This window comes from Poecilia reticulata, chromosome 10 (genome assembly GCF_904066995.2).
Source record: "Poecilia reticulata chromosome 10, P_reticulata-male-v2, whole genome shotgun sequence".
NCBI lineage: Eukaryota > Metazoa > Chordata > Actinopteri > Cyprinodontiformes > Poeciliidae > Poecilia > Poecilia reticulata.
In genome coordinates, this window is record NC_088839.1 from 30,458,844 (window position 1) to 30,481,838 (window position 22,995).

The following is a 22,995-nucleotide window of genomic DNA, read 5'->3' on the forward strand; positions in this document are numbered from 1 at the left end:
GTGTAGTTCAGGTTTTGGGAAGGAATAGATGAAGATGGTCAAAGCAAAGCTTGTTTTGAAGAACATTGTCTGTTCATAAGAGCACTCAAGCTACCTAAAACAAACATATTTATACTTTTGATAAGATGGACAAATAAACACATGGAGACAAATTAAAACTGTCTACACCATAGTAACAGATTAATAGTTCATAGCTGGAGTTTGTAAAATGGGTCTGAGGAACTAACCGTAGTCTCTGAGAGTACGAGTTGATGTGTAAGGCTCTGACAGCTCTGTTTAAAATATTTAAGAGTGAATTCTCGAAGTAACTGGTAACCAGTAAGGGGAGCTCAAGATGGATGTCGTGTGCCCCCCTTGTTCCAGTTAGCAGTCTCACTGCAGCGTTTTGTCCCACTGGAAGACAACAAAGTTCCTGTTTGAGACAAGAAAACCAGATAAAGTTGTAAAATGTATCCCTATGGATGGAGCTTCAGTATATCCTGAGCCTCTGAATTAGCTTGGTGAGACTTTAGTGCCTCCCACATTGGCAGTCCATCTTCCTCCCCGGTTATAATTGCACTCGCATTGTGGTCCTGATAAAAGTCAATTCTAATTAGTCGGCCAGGATAAAAAAGCAGCAAGACTCAGCATTTTTAACAAGTCAAATGTTTTTTTGTTTGTTTGTTTGTAGACATTGGCTTCCAAAGAACCACACATTTTTTAAGATATTTGTTTTATTATTGGATAATTTGACTTTTAAAAAATGCATTTTAAATTACTACATATGAATGACTGAATTATAAAGTTTCAGACTTAATTTAAGAAAAGGGGAAATATAATCTGTTCCAGCTTCCTTACAGAAACCCTTCTTTTCAATTTTTTTGTCCTACACATGCAGTCACCATTTGCACAGTTTGTTTTTATGATGGCTATGAAGGAGAATGCTAATGTTCTCATAAACTGACTCTACCAGGCCATTAGAATAACATTTAGGAGCCATTTTGCCGTGTACTATTCTGACAGGCAATTTGTTTTCAGGTTTTCTGGTTGCTTAATGAACTTTCAGTTAACATTAAAATGCTCATCTGAAAATAACACAAGGGTGGGAAAAAAAAGGTGAGTGATGGGTGTCATGGTGATCATCAGGACTGCCAAAGGAAGCAGAACCTGCTGCATATTTAACAGGATCAACAATATTCCCATCAACACTCAGCTCCAGCGTATAAATGACTCCCAGGATGTTGATAAGCATAATTTTTGGCAAACCATATCCTAAATGTGTAGAATTAAATGGAGTGAGACAAATCTAATTGAGATTCATCAATAATTCGTAGTGATCTGCATGAACCCTTGCTACTTACAGTGGATAATGATGAAGGCTTGGCAATAGGAGCGCTGCCGTTTCCATCTGAAGGTCAGCGCAGTAATCATAGGAAGGAACATTATCCTGAAGGTCGGTTCCTGCTTTCAGCCAACATTAACTTTAATGCACCTTTCATCTGAATGGCAGGACCGCATCGATGTCAAAACATGAAAATTACCCCCCAGAGCTGCACGCTATCCACTCAGTTATTTTATTGTATGTAGTGTCCAAACTAACTGTTACTTTTTAAAGTTATGTGCATTTCCCTGCTGGTATACATTCTAAATATTTTCTTTGAAGTCTTGATCCAAAATGCTTTTCTAACTCCGCCATTAATCATCTTGGAGCAGTGACAGCCTCCTTCAAATCCAGGACTGTTTGGGATAAAATTGAAACAGGTTAAATGAGGAGGGGGAACTGGTTGGGGTTTGGTTTTCCTAACACTTTGCTTCCAAAACCTCCTAATTGTATCTTGTTTAGTCTCACTATTTGCATGCAGAGAAAGCAAGTGAAATATTATGCATGCATAGTCTTTGTGTGTATGCTTCCACTCAGCAGGGAGTGTGGCATATAGCTGCAAATTAAAGAAAAAAACGCAACTAGAATTTTGATTTGTCTTCTTTCATGTTTTGAGATCTGACATGGTCTTTTATGTGTTTCATCATTGTGAGAAAACAGTCCTTTCCTGCTGCTTTTTGTTAGACGTGAGTAATGTGAGCTTTAATGTTTTCACCATTCAGTTTAAGTCCTAATTCTTGCTGACATGTGCTTGCCTTTGGAAATGGCCTCTGTCATTTGTAAATTGTGAACGGGTGAAAGATGAAAGCCTCAGTTTGAAGCAAACAACCACACAACTCCAATGGAAGAATTGTACTATTACTTTAGAGCCATGAAGCAAATAGAATTACACAAAATGAAGTCCTTGTAAAACATAGCCTTGTCCCAGTAAATGTTATGTAGTTCAAAGTGCTTGCTCTAATAAACCATAACACAATAAGTGAAAACAAATATGTTTCCACAAAGTGTGAATCATACTGTGCAAGGTATAATTGTGCAAGGTTTTGTCTTATTTTTAACATAATTTCTGCCATCTATATCAATTACAAAGAATTGCATCCAGCAGCCTGAGCTGCTGATTAGTCTTTGTGGTCAAACATCACCTTCAAACTACTACAAAGTCAATCTGCCAGGAAAACAAACCCTCAACATGCAACAAGTCCAAACCTACACACCTAATTATCACAGTCAGCCTCACAAAACTAAAATTCACATCAGCTCTGTCTTCACCATCAGAGAGGACAGTAAAGGATTGCTTTGCAAAAAATTGATTCTCTGGTCCACTTGTTGTTCAAACTGTGCCAGAGTTCATTCAAACTGAATCAAGACCGAGCTTTGTAGGTGGACCAGTTTGTTTTATGGTTTACATCAGAGTTCGAGTCACACCTCCATGATCAAACTGGAGTTAGATGGAAGCAGACCAAATGGTGGTGTGAATGCTCTCCCTCTCTGAACAAATCAAACTTCAACATTTAATGAAGTTAATGCTAATAATAAAATTGCATTTGGTTCAGCCATCTGGTTTGGTTAAAAAATGCAGTTTAAGAAGTCGATGTGTTACCTTTTAGTCTTGTTTTTTAGATGTGAATTTAATATTTATGAACAAATTGCTCTTGCTTGTTAGACACAGAGGTGACTAAGAATATCAAAAGTTGTCCCTAAAAACATTAAAATAGAAATGTTAGTTTCAGGAGAAACACCACTTACAATATGACGTAGAATCTGGAGGTTTGAGCTGCTCCTGTGGTGTGGAAGTTCATTTATTGACTACAAAACTGATAAAAGTGGGAGATTAACATTATAGCTGTTTAAGAGTTGGTACTTTTTGGATTCTGAAATCCTAACGTTGCATTCATCCATGTTTAACTTTAATACTGGAAGAGTTTCTACATACCCAAAAGTGTAACACTGTGGCCTTTTTCTACCTTAAAAGCTGGAAGATTCCACTGTAAAACTGATTAAAATTTCCTTCCTCAATTACTGTACAGACTTCACTAAAAACGCCTAATAAACCTGTTCTCGCAACAGAACGGGGAAATCAGTCAGGGGAAGACGAGCTGCTCATCTGTGTGCGGTTTGCATACCAAACAGCCCACTGTAATGTGAAGTAGTAATGTCAGAAGCGTGGGGTACTTACAATTAGTCGACAATCTGTGATAAATGGGGCTGTTGGTGGGAATGCTCTCAGTGCTGCGTCCTGATGTGGACAGAATGAGAGAAGAGCCGAGCCCACGTACAGTCATTAGGAGAGCAAATGAAATGGGACGGAGAGTTGCCAAGTGGCTGCCAGGTGCTCTCATCCTCTCTCTCACACATGCTGTGATCCAGGGATCGACACACACACATATACGCCGTCGGAGGCTGGAAGTAATGCATTACTTTTTGACTTGTTTCTTTGGTTCACTACAGCTTGACATCTATCGTTACAAAGTTTTACTTCTCTATATTTCAGACCTGATTGGCTGATGCCTTTTACTGCTTTTGCACATATGTATGAAACATAAATAAAACTATCTTTGTTGCATGCAGAGGTGCTCAAGGAGATTTGTCACTATGTTTAATCTACACAAGTGTCTGTTTTCCCAATAGATAAATGATTAAACTGCCAAATTAATTATCTGTGATTTAAAGTTGTAAATCAAAGTAGTATGAGAATCTGTACAAGGGAGATGTTTTATTAAGCAATGAAGAAGACAGCTGGGATGCAGCTATTCATCTTTCTGAAAAATTGACAAGCTAAACGATATTCCGTGGATAGTTAATTTATAAAGTTTTGATTCATTTTTGCAGCGAATCTTCATGGCAGTTTATTTTTTGTTAGAGTTGTTGGACAATCTTTCATTTTTGTCTGTTTTGAAGGCTTGATGACTTGAAGGCATTTAAATTCTGCATTTTGCAAAATCTACCCACCTGCTGTCACTTGTGTTTTCAACGAACTACAAGATGATTTATTAGTAAGCTCAACCCATCCTACATGTCTAATACCAGCAGCAGAAGTACTACTGATTTGTACTCTGTGTTAAAAGGTTAGCATGTAAAAGGAATGCCATGATTCATACAGTAATGACAGGTGTTTAATGTGCTTTATAAAAATACTGAATTCAAAAAAACCGCAGCCACATAGATCACATTGTGGACTTCCAGACACATGGGATATACTTTGGTTATAAAATGTTAATCCAGCTCTCTTGTTCAAATGTGGCACTATTGCCAGTGGGTTGATCAAATTTGCATGCCAAAATTAATCATAATTTTCCAGTGGTTTGTAATCATTGCAATTCAGATGCCCTTTGTATGTAAATCTACTTTTCAATTTCTAAGTAAACAATTACTACTCATTTCTACAACAGCCACATGATTGTAATTGCATTACTTTCTTAGCCTTTTCTTTTTTTTGCTGACAGCTTAACTTTAAATACTTAACCGAACATTATTTTATATGTTAACATAGTAACTGCAGTGGTTTGACATCTGGTTGCTTTATTTCTAGTTCACGTTTTACTGTATAAAAATTATTAAAGACTTCCAAAAATGGAAAGCCAAGAACAGACTCAAGTTTAAAGGTTTTTATCCTGGATTTTAGTGGAAGAGTGCACTATAGAAGCTCACTGGGGTGGAAGCAACATCATCAATGTTTCAAACAAAGTGTGTTGCTCCGCTTCAAAGGGCTGAAAGAGCTCATGCCTCAAATAGATTTTCATAAATTGTTCAAGAGTTGTTTATGCCACCAGGAGTGAAGGTGTTGTCACACTGCTGCAATTACCAGATGGTAAAGTGAAAAAAGATTGTTTCAAAAGCTAATGCAACACCTCTGTTACCATTGCTGACGGAAAAGTAAAATCTACTTTTTTAAGCTTCATATCTTTTGTCATGTTTTTCTCTCAACAAATTCCTGGAGTATTGCTTTGATTACATAATACTTATATTATGTATGTAACATAGCATGACAAAAGATTGAATTAAAAATACTGTTTAACATCAGAAGACTATCAACTTAAAATATAACATCCCAATTAAAGAAACCAAGTATTAATATCTAAATGTGAATTGCAGTTGTGAGAAAATGACATTACTTGAATGCAGCATTATTTTAGTTGCTGATTCAAATTTTTTTTTTAATCTCCGTTTCTTATTTGATAGCCAGTTTAACTTGGTGAACTGAGTGAAACCAGAACCTCAAGTGTTGTTTACTACACTCTTCTCTCTCTGAGGATTTAGAGTAGTTGTGATGGAAAAGATCAGATAAATGCAAGTCCAACAGTCTCCATTTAGAGAAGGAGAGAAAAACATGACAGAAAAAGAATCTTGTACATGTCAAAAAGATTTCACAAAATTCTGGCAACATGTTGCCTAAGTGGATGTGGGCATTCAGATACAGAATGAAAACTGTAGTTATCGAGTTGTATTTTTAAAGGCTTCATACAACATGCTTTTGAAATGTTTCTTTCAAGATGATAAGTTTTATATTCATCTTTAAATTGTGTTGGCCATGTTAAAGTATATCTGATGTATTTTTACATTATGTGTAAATGCATCAAGGAATTACTTTCTTCAAAATGATGTTAGAACCCCAATGCTCTTTGCTGAGCCTGACTAAAAGTTATTTTTATACCAGGATGATATATTCCCATGTCAATAAGTAGAGGACTCTAATGTTTAATACATAGTTCACAAAGCATTGTTTTTGAGAATAAAAGCACGTTGACATGCTGCAGTAATGCACACCAAAACGTTGCTAGCTAACCGTCAATAAAAAAGAAGCACACACCTAAACTATCAGCCTGCTTCTGTGTGCTAAAAAGCCTCTTCTCATGGAGTCGAGCTCGGTTGGTTGGCCTCCAGTAATGTAGATGATTGTTCTTACGCTCATATAAACGTAAAACGAGTTTATGTTTGAAGGAGCCAGATGTTTGTTTCTTCGCCTCCGTGGTCTTGCGAAAATCCTCCTGCTGTTCTTCCAATGCGTGACGAAGTTGATCTTATTAGACGTCCGCGGTTCTGTGCTACAAGTTTTGCGTTAAGTTATAACGTCTTTTTCAGTCTTTAGCAAAATATACTGCCGACGTCGCATCTACTCCGGTAGCGTTGCGTCTGGTAGCAAACAGGTTATGGATCATACCATTCTGTGAAAACAGAGAGGGTCACTTCAGTAAATAGACAGTGGTGAGTATTATGGGTCTGTTCGGTTATTGTACAATATTTTGTAAAACTTGTATACGGACATGCCGTCTGCTATCTGAGAGATGATCAGTACAGAGGGTCGTAAATGAGTTTAGTTACAGGGAGCGACAGGAACACAGCTGACAGTAATAAAGAAGAGAAAAACAGTGAAGTTGGTCAGGTTTGAGCTGCAGTTTTGTGTTGACAGTGTAAAACAGCAGAACTACATAATATTTTCATGGTACGATGCGAATTTTAGTCTCTATTTGATTTAAAAAATATATTTTAATTAAGTGGTTGCAGCAAGTGTGTTTTATCACTAATACATTTCTATAAGACACAATAAAAAAAATCTGGGTTTATTTAGTCCATCAGAACCAGAACCTCGAGGTTCTCCGTTGCTGAGTGTCGCTGCAAATCAGCGGAGAAATGACCGCAGCTGCCGCGCTGCAGACCGTAATATGGATAATCTCCCGCCGCCGGACTAGAACCGAACCGAATCACACATTAACCTGTTATAGAGAGGAACTTGCCGCTGTAAAGTGTCTAAGATGCCCTGGTGGAGCTCAGGTAACTGTTGTGATGTTCTATCTGTACTCTAATAACCAGACCAAGTTTAATTTGTGGCTGCAGCAGCAAGTTTGTTTTGAATGTGCTCCCAAAACAAAAAGGTAGAGTTTCTGTGATAAGCGGTAGTTTTCATCATCTACCGACAGATAAGGAAACAAAAAGGATTTGGCTAAAACTTCTAAACTTAAACAGGGAACCCAAAGTGTGTTGTGTGCTCATTTCATTGTGTGGACAAAAAGCCAATGGAAGTAAATCCGTATCTGAAGCAACTGAGTCAGTGAAGTAGCTAAATATGCTAGTGCGGGTTATTTGCGGCCATTTCTTCAAGTCACCATCCCTCCCCGCAATAGCTGTAGGTTGCGGTAAAACAGTACTGCCGCATCTAAGCTGTGATAGCTGATGTTCCCACATATTTTATAGCTTAAAAACCTCGAGAAAGCCGGTTAGCGAGTTGCTAACATGTAAACAAATGGCGGTTCCGGTTTGCGGCGGAAGTCGCGCCCATAAATCATGAACTTAATGGGGGTTAGGAATACGGTGCATATGGATAAAAATACTGGAGGGGACAATTTGCTGAAGTGAGATACTTTTATCGTTGTGCATATCAGATATTTTACATACACGCAGTTAAAACCCAAAACTTGCTTTTTGGCTGATACTTGGCTGATTTCTGATACATAAAACAAAATAGAATAAACAAGGTCGAACAAAACAGGAGTAACACTTTTAAATATTAAAAGTCTGCCTATCATATTTATGTTATGGAAAAGACATTCCTCCAAGTTGAAAAAAAAAAAAAGATCTCTACCAAATGGACTGAGTATATTTACAAAAAACAATCAGATCTGACTTCATTTGATTGTGCTTGTAAATTATGTGATATTGCCCTTTTTGTAATTATTGTTTTTATTGTTTGGGGTGGTGTGCTGTCTGGCTTTGTTACATTCTGTTCATTTTTGCTGTTGTTCACAACCAAAATAAGAAATAGTCTGTATAAGAAAATATCAAAAAGACAACATGGACAAAATCACTGATTTTCTGCTTCCATCCTTATCTATGATCTTGAATGGCTAAAACTGTAATTAATGAATGTGATGGAAATCCTTATTTCCAAATAAAATAATAATAAAAAAGCCAAAGTTCAGTTATAGATCAATACAGCCACAACCAAACACCTGTCACTTTGACGTATGTACTTTTGTCTGTGAAACTATAAGTAAATGTTGACTGTCTGACCTCAAGGACCTGGTGTGAATAAAGCAATTCAACAACTCTGATAAATGAAAGGGAGCTTTAAAAACAAATACAAGTTTAAAATTCATTCTAAAACTGATGGGAAAGCCAGTGTAGTTAAAATAAAACAAGTGTAGCGTGGTCCTGTCTGGGAGTGAGTTGAAAACTTGCGTTCTGAACAAGTTGGAGGTGACTCTGATGACGGGGGGACACTGACATCGAAACTGTTGCATTTGTCAATTGTGTTACTGAAAAGAGCAAGAACAGACTTCTGCAGGTCACAGAAGCTTAAAAAAGGCTTGATTTTAGTTAGAAAGCATAGATGATAAAAGCTAACTGCACGGGCAATTTGTCTAAACTGTTGTTGAAAATGACACAGAGGTTTTTCACAGTCGCAGAATTGAGTTGTCAGAAGTCCAAAGTTTGTGGCAGCTTTGTCACAAAAAATACTTTTTTTAAAATTTATTTTAAAACAAAAAGTATTTAATTTCTTAAATACTTTTAAACATTTTACATAATGTTGCTTTAATGCTGCAGAATGTAAAAAAAAAACCCCCAATAAACAATAGCTCTTCTGCTTACACCTGGTATTAAAAACAACCAATCAGAGCCTGGACGAGGATTTTAGCGCTGTTGATTAATTTTTGCAGCTGGTTCACTGCAGCATAGTCTGCTACAACTGCTAAGGTTAGTTAGCATGGCCACCAATGACGGCAGGTAAAAGCTTTTCCTGTAACGATAAGTTGCTTCTCCATCAGCACATTGAGCAGCGCTTACACAAGTTCAGTGACAGCTCTGATTGGCCAATTTTGAGGTCCATTTCTTCAAACGGCAGTAGCCTGGAGGAGGTGCAGGAGCTCAAACTTTTCACAGATTATGTCTCATATAAGTGTCAGGACAAAACGACAGTTGTGAAAAACCTTTTTCTTATTTTACATTTTTTTACATTCTTCAGCTTTAAGAGAAATGCACACAATCTACAACTTTCAGATCTACACTATTCAATATTAGCCACTCTGAAGCAACTGTCTATTTTTCTTCTCTGTGCCCTGGTGAGCTGTGTCTGTAAAACTTTGATGACTACATTAAAAAATTAGTCTGTAATTTGAAAAATACCAGTTTTAGCACTAAATGCCGGACTGTCCACCATTCCTCGTTAGTATCTGGTGTCAGCTGAGCAGACAGCTGGATGTGCATGCTGACAACAAATCACTGCGCCCTTTGCTGACCCTGCTGGTGGCAGAGGATGCCTGGCTGTGCAGCACAAATTCACTGAATAATCATTACGCTATGGCACAACGGGGAATTAATAAACTAGCAAATTGACTGACTCAAATCAGGTCACAGCATTCAGACTCGTATCTCGTCTAAATCCTCTGTGATTGCTGGAGGATAAGGCAGGACTGTGTTTGGGGAGATGTTGGCAATGTGATTGAGACAGTTTAAGTCGCTTTGTTTGCCCTCATATCTGACTGGAAAGTACAAGCTCTGTTTTTGAGCATTTTGTATTGATGGATAAAAGGCTCTCAAATGTTTTTCTGAAACATTTTTCATGCGTTTTGACAAATCATTGAAGATGTGTGCGTGTAAAGATTGTGTAAAACTTACAGTTTTATATAATAATTTAATCTTATTATTGTGTTTTTATTGTTTATACAATTGTTTATTTTCATTGTTTTAGTGAGAATGATTGGAAATATTAGTTTTTCTTTTCATTTATTTTAAAAATAGTTTTCATGGTTATTGCTCATATTATGTTTGCCTTCCCTGCTTTTGTTACACAAAAACATTTATACCCATTTATCTAATTGCTGCTGTTTTATTGTTTTACTTTGCTTGCTGTACAGCACTTTGCTGAATTTCTGTTTGCTAAATTTTTTTACAGTTACATTTGTTGCAAGCATAATTTTTTTATTTATTCTTAGCAAAAATGCACACTAAAATATTTGATAATTAAATTGTTCAGCCACAAAAAATCTCCAGATTTAACGCCAGACATTAAAGAATCATTGAAAACATTTTGTGACCTGTGTCTGTAGTGATGCACCGCAGTTGGCTGATCACCGACCTTTAAAAAGCCTGAACTGCCAGTGACATTTTTTTAGTCTGAAAATTTGCTAACTAATTTGTTAACTAACAGCAAGAACTAATTCTAATTTCAGCTCAGATTGGTTAAAATTATTCTAATCTGTACAATAGGAACCAAGTTCAACATTCTAACATGAAATCATTTTGGTTTATTTTTCAAAATTTGTTTTAAAGTTTAAAAAATACATCTTGATAATGCCGGTCATAAATTAGTGTATTGACTACGCCATTTTTGGGTATCAATTTTATTCTGTCGTTGAGTTTGCTAAAAAAATTGTCTGAACTACCACCAACATCTGCTCATCTCATTTTCAAATTTAAATGCTTCCATCTGTCGTAAAATGAAACCAGTGTGAAATGTTGACTGAAAAGTGGTTTATTTAGACTACATTTGTAATTGCGCTCACGTGTAATCCTCCTGTTACAATCCTGTTGGCAGACGTGATTTGGCATGGTTGTGTGTTTTTGTCTTCCAGACATTGAAAGTTGTCTTGGAAAAAGGGACAAACATTCTTACTACACATTTTGTAAATAGTTCTATAGCCAAAATAAATACATAAACAAATAAATCCAGGTTCATTTATATGATTTTGGTCATGAAAGAACTGTGATGTTGAGCCACCCCTATGCAGTTCAGAGTAATAAAACACATTTTAAGTCAAAGTTTCTAAACTTACACAGTGAGAATAAACACTTAAAGTCATAATATGCACAAACACCTACTCTCAGACATTGTGCATGTGGTGTCTGACCTGTTTTTTATAGATAAAAATAAAAAATGACAGACAGATGCAGATTCTGGTTTGTCTAAATGTCTTCCAGCTTCTTCTTTGTTCTTTATTTAATGTGTCCATGAACACATATGGACGGACCTTAATGTGTATTTGCACATGTATTTGGATAAGGTTTTCTGAAAAGCAACATTTGAAAAGTGCATTTAAAACCACTTGAATACAATTAATGTAATGTAAAAGTTGTTAATGAGTATTCACACATTAAATCTAACACAAATTTTTCCTCCTTTCATAACCTTTTGATCAACATGCAACAGTAAAACCTAACAGTATTTTCTTTTTCTGTTTCCAACGTATCTCTTGACTCTTTAAGGATAGTCAAAAGAACTGTCGTAAGTGTGAAAAGCTGGTTTACGGTGTGTGAACTAAACTGATGCCTGTCAAGACTTGTTGGTGTTTATACAGATCAAAAAGTCCACAGACCACAGCAGAATAAAAACATTTCTGGAAAGAACCCCTCATAGAATATTTATGAGAGAAATTACCCTCACTGCCCCAGAAATGAAGTCATTTTAAAGACGGTGATAACTTTATCACCACACCTGCTTTACCACCAACTCTGCTCATCTTTCTGCTATTCTTCTATGCCTCTACCTTTAAGTTGAATAAAATCTTCAAGGTTTCTGTCCTCGCTGTTTTTCAAAGGATCGCTTTGTTTCCAGATATGTTAGTTTCTCCCTGGGACACATTACTCCCACTCAGGTCATTCAGTCTGAAGTGTTCATTCAAATGCAGATTACAGGGCATAAATTAACATTTGAGGAGTAAGTGACGTTGGCAGGGGAAGCTTATGCACCGTTTTATGGCACTGTCCTGTTTTAAGCACCTGTATGATGCACAGAAGAGCTTTGATTGTATAAATGGGTGCATGTTCCTGTTGTTTAAATAAGGCTTCAGTCTAAGGCGTCATGAAGCAGAAGCAGGAAAATGACTCAGATATGCACATTGACTCTGAAGTTGCTAAAAACGAGCTTCTTTGGTTCCAAATTAACGTTACACTATAAGAAAGTCAGCAGAGCTTTAAAGGTATTGCTTATTGAATTGCTGCATAGAAATTTTTAAATGTTATTATGCTACTTGTAGAATATAGGATTCTGCCATTGGACCATTTTGCACAATTTAATATTTTTTTCCACAGTTTCTCAATATTAGGGCTGTGCAATAATATCAATGCAATAATATCAATGTTGCGATATATATCGATATTTTCTGTCCTAGAAAAAAAAATCGATATTCATCCGCAAGTATCGTAACATCCAACTGTCTCCTTGCTCACTCACTGCTTTCTTCGCCGGGAGAGTGATTAGGTCATCAGGCTTAGAGTGATTCCTTCAGATGTTAAGTGAAGGTTAAAAAGGTATCAAACTATTCAGAGCAGGTACTTGGTGCACTTTATTTACTTTACAAATGCATGTAAGCTACAGTTTGGACTGTTTCAATTAAAAGAAACATGTTTTCTCACCACATCTTTGATTCATTTTGTCCAGCTGTCGACTTTAAGTCTGTGTCCAACCAGAGCCAGGTATTGTGTAGTTGGTGCTTTTAATCAGTTTTTAGTTAAATTAATTCAATCCAACTTTATAACAGTCACAAAATATCACCAAAATCACTCTGTCCCTCTAAAATCTTTCAGAAAATCACAAAAGTGTACTAAATTGTATCGTTTGCCGAATATTGCAATATATATCGTATCGTTAACAGAATACCGTCTATCGTATTGTATCATGAGATTATTGTATCACTACAGCCCTACTCAATATGTAGTTATGTTGCTTTTCACCTCTTTTTGTCACAATTTCACAAAATCATGAAATCTTTAACAGAATTACTCCACAAGCCTGTGCATCTTAAACAATTCAAATTTTGGGGTGGGTGATGGTCAGGGCTGGAGGGGGGCTCATTTCCTTTAGTAAGTAAATGTGGTTTGTTTGTCATACCTGCCAGGTTCCCAGCTTACCTTTCTTGTAGTCTCCAATTAGAAAAAAACCCTACTATTTCACATTTTTCACTTTCCAGTTTCCAAAGATTTTATCTATTTTTACATTGTCCATCCACTCCTGCATTAAAGGCAAAATTATTAAAGCATGTAATAATTCTTGCAGTCAACCACTGTGTTTAAGATTTGGAATCTGGTTTATTCCAGCCAGTAAATGTTTAGATCTACATTATTATAGAAAATATTAACTCTTGAGATATTTTGAAAAGGCTTTATCTTCTTTTTAATTGTCCATGGAGAGGCAAAAATGGGTTGCATCTGTTTTTATGTGACTGCCTGGCAATTTTCATGAAATAAAATGCTTTGAATACATCAGATATGGAGCTTTTAGGTGCAAGGCCATGTCTGGAAAGTTGAAGATAGAATTTATCACCGTTGTATGGGGTTTATTTCTTTTCTTTTTTGGCATGTGTTCAAATAAAATGTGTTATTCCATTTTGACTCACCAGTAAAAGTCTTTGAAATAGTCATTAAACCACCAAAATTGTCATAAAAAGAACAATCTGCGCTACTGTAGCAAAAATCATTATCACACAAAGGTTGTTTTCTCTGCAAATGAATGTTAAATTCAAGTTAGTAAAAGAAACACAAATCATTTCAGTGGTGCCTTTGTATCTCCAAATAATACATTTTTTGTACCTTTTAGTGGACAGTTTAGATTGAATTTTTTGCATTATTTATGCATGTGACTTACTGGTGGTCTGGTGAGAAATAAACCTTCCAGTGCTGATAGTGCTTTTCTGTCAAGCAGCATTGTGAATTTAACAAATTACATTCATCTGAAAATAGAAGCTTTAATCCAGGGTTTTCCATCTATTCTGGCAGATGCATAAATACATCAAACATAAATGGATTCATTTTCTCCCGTTGTGTGCTCTCTCTAGGTTTTATGGGACACAGCAGCTATCCGGGTCCATGTGAGCATAAATACTGTGGCTTGGGACGCCATTGTGTGATCAACCATGAGACTGACCAAGGGGAGTGCAGGTGTTTGGATCGTTGCAAACCACACTACAAACCAGTGTGTGGTTCAGATGGAAAGCTGTACCAGAACCACTGCGAGCTCCACCGGGCCTCCTGTCTCCGAGGACACAGGATTACCATCATGCACAGCGAGGAGTGCTTCTACAAAGGTAAGTGACTGTGTGATCTTCCTTTGGTGATGGATCGTTTAGTTGAGCTTTTATTGTAAGGCCATTGAAATTGGCTCTGGAAAATTAGGGATCTGCATTTTTTGAGTTTATGGTGAGAAAAAGACAATACATTTGAAGTGTTTTTTTTATTATTATTGCATTGGACCCCCGCCTCTTTGTGGGTCACTATTCATAGAATTTTCTGTGGAAAGTAAATTTTTTCTACTATTGAATTTATTTGTAGAGCATATCTAAAATGCTCGTCAGAAAATGCAGGTTGTGAAATTGGAATACTAGGCACAATGCTAATTGGTCATTGGCTGGCGTCTGCTAAGCAGCCAATCAACCTTGACGGTAATTTACCCCAAAGAGTTAAGCAAGACTGTAGATATTAGATTCTGTGGTAATACTAAGACATTTTACACTTTGCATATTGGTGCATATTAAGGTATATTTAGTGTTTGAACAATTAAAAGGCACATCTATACCCATCTCAAGTATTTGTGGATTTTAGGTATTTATGGGCAGCTGTATGAATACATGTTAAATAATACATACTCCCTAGAATCAGGTGAACCACAGACCAGCATCACAGTAATGTGAGGAAAGTTGTGGATCAATGTAGCAATTCAGAGCCGGTTCTAACCATTTTGGTGCCCTAAACAAGTTTAAGGTCAACCCCACCCACCTACAGCCAGAAATGTCCATGGATGTCTGCACTATGTATTATTTGCTGTAGAAAACTTGAGTAAATATTGATGATTTCAGTCCTTACTCCTTGTGTAAACTGTATTTGTCCTCATTTACAAAATTGCCATTTAGATGAAAATTACAATCTGTGTGGAGGGCAAATATTTCTCTGTGCATCATGGTCCAACTAGATCTGCGCTGGACAAATGTCGTTACTGAACAGTACAAGCAAAACATGTAGCTTCAGGAGACATAGTTACTTTAGCATAGTAACCTAGTAGGGATTATAGATTTCTAAAATAAGATCTACATTTACAGTGACATTATTAGGGTACTTTGCTTTATTTCAACTTAGCTAGCCAAAGCAAAGCTGACCCTCTACATATAACAGCAAGACAAGTTTTACCAAGTATATGACAGAGCGACTGGCACATTCCGATTGATTAGGTTATTTACATATTTTAAAGCAACACAGTGCTGATTTTACATTCACATTTAAAGCACTTTCTTACTGAGAATGTTGTCAAAGAAAACTGTCATCTTCTCGTGAGTTTTATTGCATCTTTGGTAATCACAGTAAAAGCACATCAACACTTGCAGAACTTGTTTGGCGTATCAGCAACAAAGAGGACACGGCAGTACCCAGACTGTAATTTACTGGCAAAACAACGCTCCTTTAACACAGCGTAGATGTTGCAACATTGAGAATAAAGCACACAATCTGAAAATAGCAGCTCTGTTTGAAATGCACAACTCTGTTTAAAAGTAGGGGCTAGGCCATGGTTCTACATTGTTCATATTTCCCTAGAGAAGCCTGGCTGTGCTACACCACGGTTTGTGTATAAACACTGCAATTATTCCAAGTCCCATGAAATGAGGCTCTTCTTCATTCTTGTGATCCAAGACATCATTGAAATAAGCGCTCCTGACATTGCTGTTCCATTCTGGGCAAAGAGAAAAGCAACAAAACACTCACAGAGAGCAAATGCATAATGTAGCAAGTTTTTTTTTCAGTTTTCCTGTTTACTTGTTAACTTTGAAAAGTAAATTCATAGAATATAGGGAGAGGGGCTCTCTTAGATCTATATATTGTCTCACATGAAACCTTCTGTGGTTGCCACAACAAAGCAACACATCAAACTAAAAAAACATTTGCACAAAATCCTTTGTTGAGGCATAAAAGCTGTCAGTACAATTTAGAATATAATAAATTCCCACCGCAATAAACGATCTAGAAGGTGCCACATGAGATGACATACATTAAGGGTGTAAAAAAAAAAGAATCCAATGCAAGTAAAGCTAGTGTTAACAATCGGAGCCGGTGAGTCTTCTCAATCACAGAAAAAGGCTTGGAGATCAATGATACCCTGGTGAGTGATGGTTGTAATCAGCCTTTCTCCTGCACCTTGTCCTGTCAGACTGCCTCTTCCCTCCTTTCCTACACCCGGTATTCAAGATGCAGAATGGGATATTTGACCAATGTCAGGCAATCAATATTAGATCAACGGGAGCCAAAGGAGGACTAAAAGATACACAACTTCTTTTTTTCTCCATTTCATTCCTTGCTCAGTCTCGCCAGGTTTTCTTTTCGCTGTGACTGATATGTAATCAATTATTCAATGGAGGAGCACTCAAGGGAGAGAGCAGTTTTATCCCCCTCTGGTTGATTTGAAATCTCTGCTGTAGGCTTCAAGTTTAAAAGCGTAAAAATAAATAAATCTATGATTACCATATTTTTCTAAAAGCTTAAAGCTTTACACAGGGGAACAAAGATTTTCTCAAAATCACATAGCTGCTGAAATTTCTATCCACAAAAAGACCTATGTAAGTCAAAAGGAATGAATAATTAAGCAAAAGTAATAGAGCCTAAACAATAAAATTACTAAGTGAAATAAAGGCCATTCATTTTCCTTGGTGCTGATTGGCTGAACCCCTTAGAGTGGTGGAAAAGGAGGAATGCAGATCTCATCTTCTGCAGTAGTCCTAAAGTGGTTTCTGCTGTGTGGATTAATGCATTTTGAGGTACATTTACTGTTAGGCAGTTTTAAGCATTTTTCGAAGGGATCTGAAGTATTTGTAGATTTGAGCTATTTATGGGCAACTGTGGCCCCTTACCCCGGCAAAAATCTGGGTCCTCTGTGTTCTGGTCAGACGGTAAATACTCCGTAGAATCGGTTGCTGACCACGAAGCATTTCACAGTAATATTGAGGAAAGTAGTTTTTCCAGGATATTACTTTCAAATGCAACTGGTTTGTCTAAAAATGATCCTTTAGTAAAGTTGTTCAGGTAGTGCTGCGTTTAAAGCTGAAGACGAATCATGACTATAATGATTATAGTCATGATTCGTAATTTTCCACCAAAGCGATGAATTGATAATCTAGAGCAATACATAAAGTGAAATGTTGTGCACAAGCTGTAACTCCTTAAAGAGTTAAAGATTCTTGACAATAGAAGTAGCTATTTCCTGTTGTAAAAATCACTGCATAATGACACAACTTAAGTTGCATAGTTGGCCATATCCATATTAATTATAGTGGATGCTGTAGCAAAACGGGAGAGAAAGAAGTAAAAGGACAATGTGTTTAGAACTACAACCAAACTTTTTTCTGTCTATTCTTAATTTTATTTTATTTTATTTTTTCGGTGTCACAATTTCAAACTTTCTTCTTATTCCAGGACATGTATCTCCACTGGAATGTCCAGTGGAGATACTTTACCTCCCTTCCAGTGGAGGTAAAGTTTGGTTTTTCACTTCATGGTCCAACTAGAAGCCTTGTCATAGTAAAACATTTTTACTCAGCATCCTCGTTTTACAATCCATATTAACACTCTCTAGAGAACCCAAAACAGTGCGTTTCATACCAAGGAACTGAAATCTCCTTCTGTCTGTGGATGGCAGGGACTGCTACACATCTAGTAGTCCAGTAAACTTTGTTTGATTGAGATCCAAAATAGCAACATTTGTTACATTTTCAGATACTACGGTTCTCTTTCATACTGCACTGTGTCAAATCTCAGTGGCCTCTGGTCTTTGCCTTTGGAGTCTATCTCCGGTCTTCTTGGCATTCAGACTCAGATGTGTTCAAACCACACCAGAATTCACTTCAATCGAACTGAGAACTTGGTTTGTAATCGGACCAAAATTTGCTTTTTTGTTCCGCATCAAAGTTTGATTGGACAATAACACCTCCCTAAACGAACCAGACTTTCTTGGACACAAACTAGAGTTGGATTAAAGTGAACTGAGCAGAACTGGTGTGAATGCACCTTAAATATTGCACCAAAGTTAACAAGTTGGACACACTATAATCCTTTTTTGCCATATTCCTATCCCTTCGTATTGTTTCCCCATTAGATTCACCTTTAAAGTGTGTTGTTTTACCATTCCCTCTTTCAGGTAGAGTGAACTCTTATTCAGCGGAAAGAATATTAAATTTAATTGGTTACAATAAATGTCGTACTTTCACTGCTGCCTCAAGAACTGTGCAGAAGCTTGCAAGTAGCAACTACACTTATCTCATTTTCTGGCTTTAAAGGGTGTCCAAGGTAGTGTTGACAACACCAGTTGGCACATTCCACTCTCCAATTTTGTTCACGTCTTTTATGGCGGACATAATATGAAATTTAGAATAAGGTGACAGCAGGTACTGGGATTTGAGTACAGTGGTCTACTCTGATATGACCATTCACAAACACGGTGACTGGGGATATTCTTAATTTAAAGTGCATTTTAAATGACTATATGCCTACCTCTACCAAATGCACAGAAAAAAAAAAAAAAAAAAAAATATATATATATAGGCATATAGTCATTTAAAATGCACTTTAAATATATATATATATATATATATATATATATATCACATTTATTTGAAATAAGAGTTTTTATAATTAGATTGACTGGCAGCTACACACCTCCTGGCCCTCAGCAGCACAACGTTAACACAGCATAACGGTATTGTAGTGACTGGGTTATAAATTATGAAGCACCGTTGTTTGACAGCCCCGGTCCTGCTCTGGTTGCTCAGAATATACAGTATTCTTTGTCCAGCATACCTGATCCGAATGACATTATGTCATTGATTTCAGTAGAACCCTTTTAATGAGCCAACAATCTAAAGACATTGTAATGTTATCATGTCATGTTAGTTTTTGTCTTCGGGAACTGAGGTACTTCCTGTGAACTGATGCCTTTTGTGACAGCTGCAGAAGGACCATTGTGTGTTAAAGTAGCTTTAAACTGATTGAGTTTTACAACCACAGGCTGTTTTTAAATGAACTGTCAGCCCCAGATGGATGACCCGCTCCTCTAATGCTGTGCTGACTGCCACAATTCTACCCATATTTCCTATAGGTTGGCTAAACAAAAGCCGCAGCAGCATATTATCACTCACTAATATTTTGTGATCTCTTGTCGTTAAGGTACAGCCTTAATACAATAGTAAATTTAATTGGTTGAATTCATACTTTTTTGATCTTTTAGATGAGAAAAATCCCTTCAGTTTTCCACAAAGTTGTGTGTTTAAGACAGAAGAATGTGGATTGTAATATTAGAGGAATGACATTGCTACTTTAGACAAATTTGCTTTTAATTTCAATATACTTATTTGATGTTTGTTTTATGGTTTAAGATATTCTGTTATGAAATAGTTATATTCGTGAAACTATAATGTCTTGGAAAAGTATTCCAGCCGATTGAATTTTAAGTTTACTGACAGCCACAAACTTCAATATGCTGTTTGGGGGATTTTAACTGATAGACCAAAAAAAATTTCTAGAAGTGGAAAAAAATAATAAAGTTTTGAACATTTTTTTTACATATAGATTAAAATTAAGAAGTGTTTCGAGTTGTAAGTTTTTTTTGGAGGGGAAGATGCCTACTAGTTTATCACATCTAAGAGAATTTTATTTTTACCCATTTTTGCAAAATATCTCAAGCTTAGTGAAATTGGATAGAGCTTCTGTCAGCAGCTCTTAATTTTTAATTTGATTTAGAATGTGACGAGGTCTTTCGAACAGGAGAAAATGCTGCAGATTTATTCTCAATGTTCTTCTGGAAGTTTAACTTATCCTGTAGCCTCTAGTCGTCTTTTGTCCCGGACAGACTTTCCCCAAGATTGCTCTACGTAACTCCTCTGTCCAGCTTCCATGTCCACGCCGAAGGAAAATTTCCCCTCAACAGGGTGATTTCTCTACAGCATGGGCGATCTGTCAAATGTAGCATTTGCTGAAAGTAATTGTTTTGTGGGATTTATAGGTAGAAAAGTTGAGATATTGTTTTATGACTTAATCCTCTTTAAACTTTTCCACAACTTTAGACTTGACCTGTCTGCTGTGTTCCTGTTCTTCATGAGTGACACTGTTTTCAACAAAACAAAAGGACATTACACATCAGAAGGCATTCATCAAAAAATATGGTCTGCCCACATCCATACAAATAATTCAAATGGTTGAAGGTCATAGAAATATAGACCAGTATTTAATTAACGTGGGTTCTCTGTTATGATGCTGTTTTGACTGGATGTCATCTTAAGATATCTTTTTGTAGAGAAGAACGGCTTCATATAGCATCCCTGAAATCCCGAGACGAGAAGTCGGTTGACGGGCGTTAATTGACGAGATCCACCCTCACACTGTGCATTCCCCTTGATGTTCTCACAGGACTGTGGTTATTTTGAAGATATATTGCATAACTGTGGACTCCTTTAGATAAGTTACATCCATATCTAATTTTTTCACTAAAATCTATTTTGCTATAGTAAAGAGGGATGAACATAAGGACACTACTCTGTTTGGTAAATATTCTGGAAAACAGTTTTTCTATTTCTGCTTTACAATTTTGCTATTAGTGTTGGTCTATCATCACATGAATTCCCCCTAAAACTAACTCTTAATTTGTGGTTTTAATGTGATGGAAATGTGAAAAATTATAAATATGGTGAATACTTTTGCAAGCCACCATGGAGAACAAGACGCATTGCTGTTCATTCAGAGAAGCTATGAAATGTTGTCGATATTTACCATATTCATGACTTAATGAGACAACATATCATCAGCAGACATGCAGAGGGCATGTCTTGATCAATGAAGTAATTCTGCCTCGTATTAATTTAAGAGACGGACGATTAGTCCCCCGAGCAAGTTCAATCTTGGAGTCATTGACTGATTGCTTTAGAAGTGACACCCGTATGGAAAGAAGCTGAATCACTATCGGGTTTGGTCCCAGCTGGATGATTTTAATTTTTTTAACATGGAAATGGACAGGCCTTATCGTCCAGACCCTCACGGTGACTCTTATCTGCTGAGGAAGACAGGATAAAAAATGACAGCCATGTGTTGACTGAAGTTTCTCATTAGCACTGGGGAAAGGATCTGACCCCCATTTTCCTCCTGCACAGCATGGTAACTTAAACAGGATCAGATCTGATTGAATATTAAGTGGTGCACAAAAGCCTGACCGATCTGCAAAGGGCAATATGCACATAATAGTGAATATTTTATATATTTTTTTAGCCTGGAACCACTGTGGAGCAAAGGCGACTAGAGCTAAGATTAAAACAAAAAAAGCAGCTCTTTTCACTGCATTCTACATAATAAATTACCAGGGAGAGCATACATTTCAAAAATCAGCCGGCTCCTAATAAATATATTTTACCACTGTCTCTAGATTTATTATTTATTGTTTTTTTCGATTGCATCATATACTTACGTTGCAGTGGTTCATTCATTCGTTTTTGTTTCTATATATTGCATCATATCTGTATGAAGTGTATATAGAATATAACTCCTTTATTCCAACTGGAGCATGCTTAAATGTATACATACAGAAGCATCTTCAAGTTTATCATTTACAGGTTCAAAGTATCTACAGTGTACAGTTTTAATTGGGTAAATATACTTAATTAAAATTGGCCATAAGGTGCTTGAATTGATCTCCAACTCCATTTGAAAATCAAATTAGAGTTCAAAACTTTTCTAGCCACTGAGAAACAACTTGCTGCATCTATAGATCCTCAAGAATCACTCTACTGTGTCTTGCCTTGTAAAGGGTCTCAACAAGCCAGGTCCCTCTTCTAAGATGCACTATGTGTAACCAAGAGTCAGTAATGTGGAGAATCATTTTAGGAAAACATGCATGAGTTTCCATATAGAGACCTTTTTTTGTCTCTTGAACCTGTAGATTTGTTGCCTTCTTCAGTTATCTTTATGCCAAAAACATATTAGGTAATTTTTGATTTCATTCAAACCACTTTAACATTTTTGGAATTCCAAGTCACAAACCATCCAAGCTAAAATATCATATCAACTGCAGAAATTAAAATCATCACTCTGTTTGGTCAAAATAGCAATTTCCTCTTTAATCCATGAACGTGGTTTGCATGAAATAAGCAAAGTCAAAATATATATATTTTTTTTCCAGTTGAATTAACTTTTTTTTTCTAATAACAATAAACACAGCACCTGTCGGATGATATAGGCCCAAGATGTTTAAACGCAATCTTGGGCCTTTATAATAAGCCACTTTTTAAAATCTTGTGTTTGAAGTCCAGATCAATATGACTCCAGCTTAGGGAAGAAAATGAATTGAGCTGTGTAAGGAAATCAAAGGACTGGCAGTTGCAGTAATATGATCAGGCAGACAGACAGACAGACAGACAGGGATGATTAACCCTTTATGAGCGAAGAGGGAAGAAAAATCTTATTTCAAATCATCCTGGAGATGGAAAATCAGTTTGACATTTTGCATTGATGAGAACATGGTCTTCCATTCAAGTAAAAAACCTTAATCTTTTCGATATTCATTTCAAATAAATTATATGAAGCTGCTTTCCTATTTTCACACAAAACTACACATTTGCTTTAAATTGAGTCAAGCTAGATGATTTTTTTTTACCATGACTAGTGAAATATAAGATTTTAAGTCAAATATT

The 22,995-nt window shown here is 36.5% G+C and overlaps 1 protein-coding gene across 2 annotated transcripts in view; it reads left to right on the forward strand.

Annotated features, from left to right (window-relative positions):
* fstl5 (follistatin-like 5) overlaps nt 1-22,995 on the forward strand; it is a 186,477-nt gene that overhangs the window by 50,277 nt on the left and 113,205 nt on the right. For both annotated transcript variants that reach the window (XM_017307175.2, XM_008421086.3), the window contains exon 4: nt 14,125-14,373. In XM_017307175.2, coding sequence (XP_017162664.2) covers nt 14,125-14,373 — 249 coding nt within the window. The remainder of the gene's footprint in view (nt 1-14,124; nt 14,374-22,995) is intronic.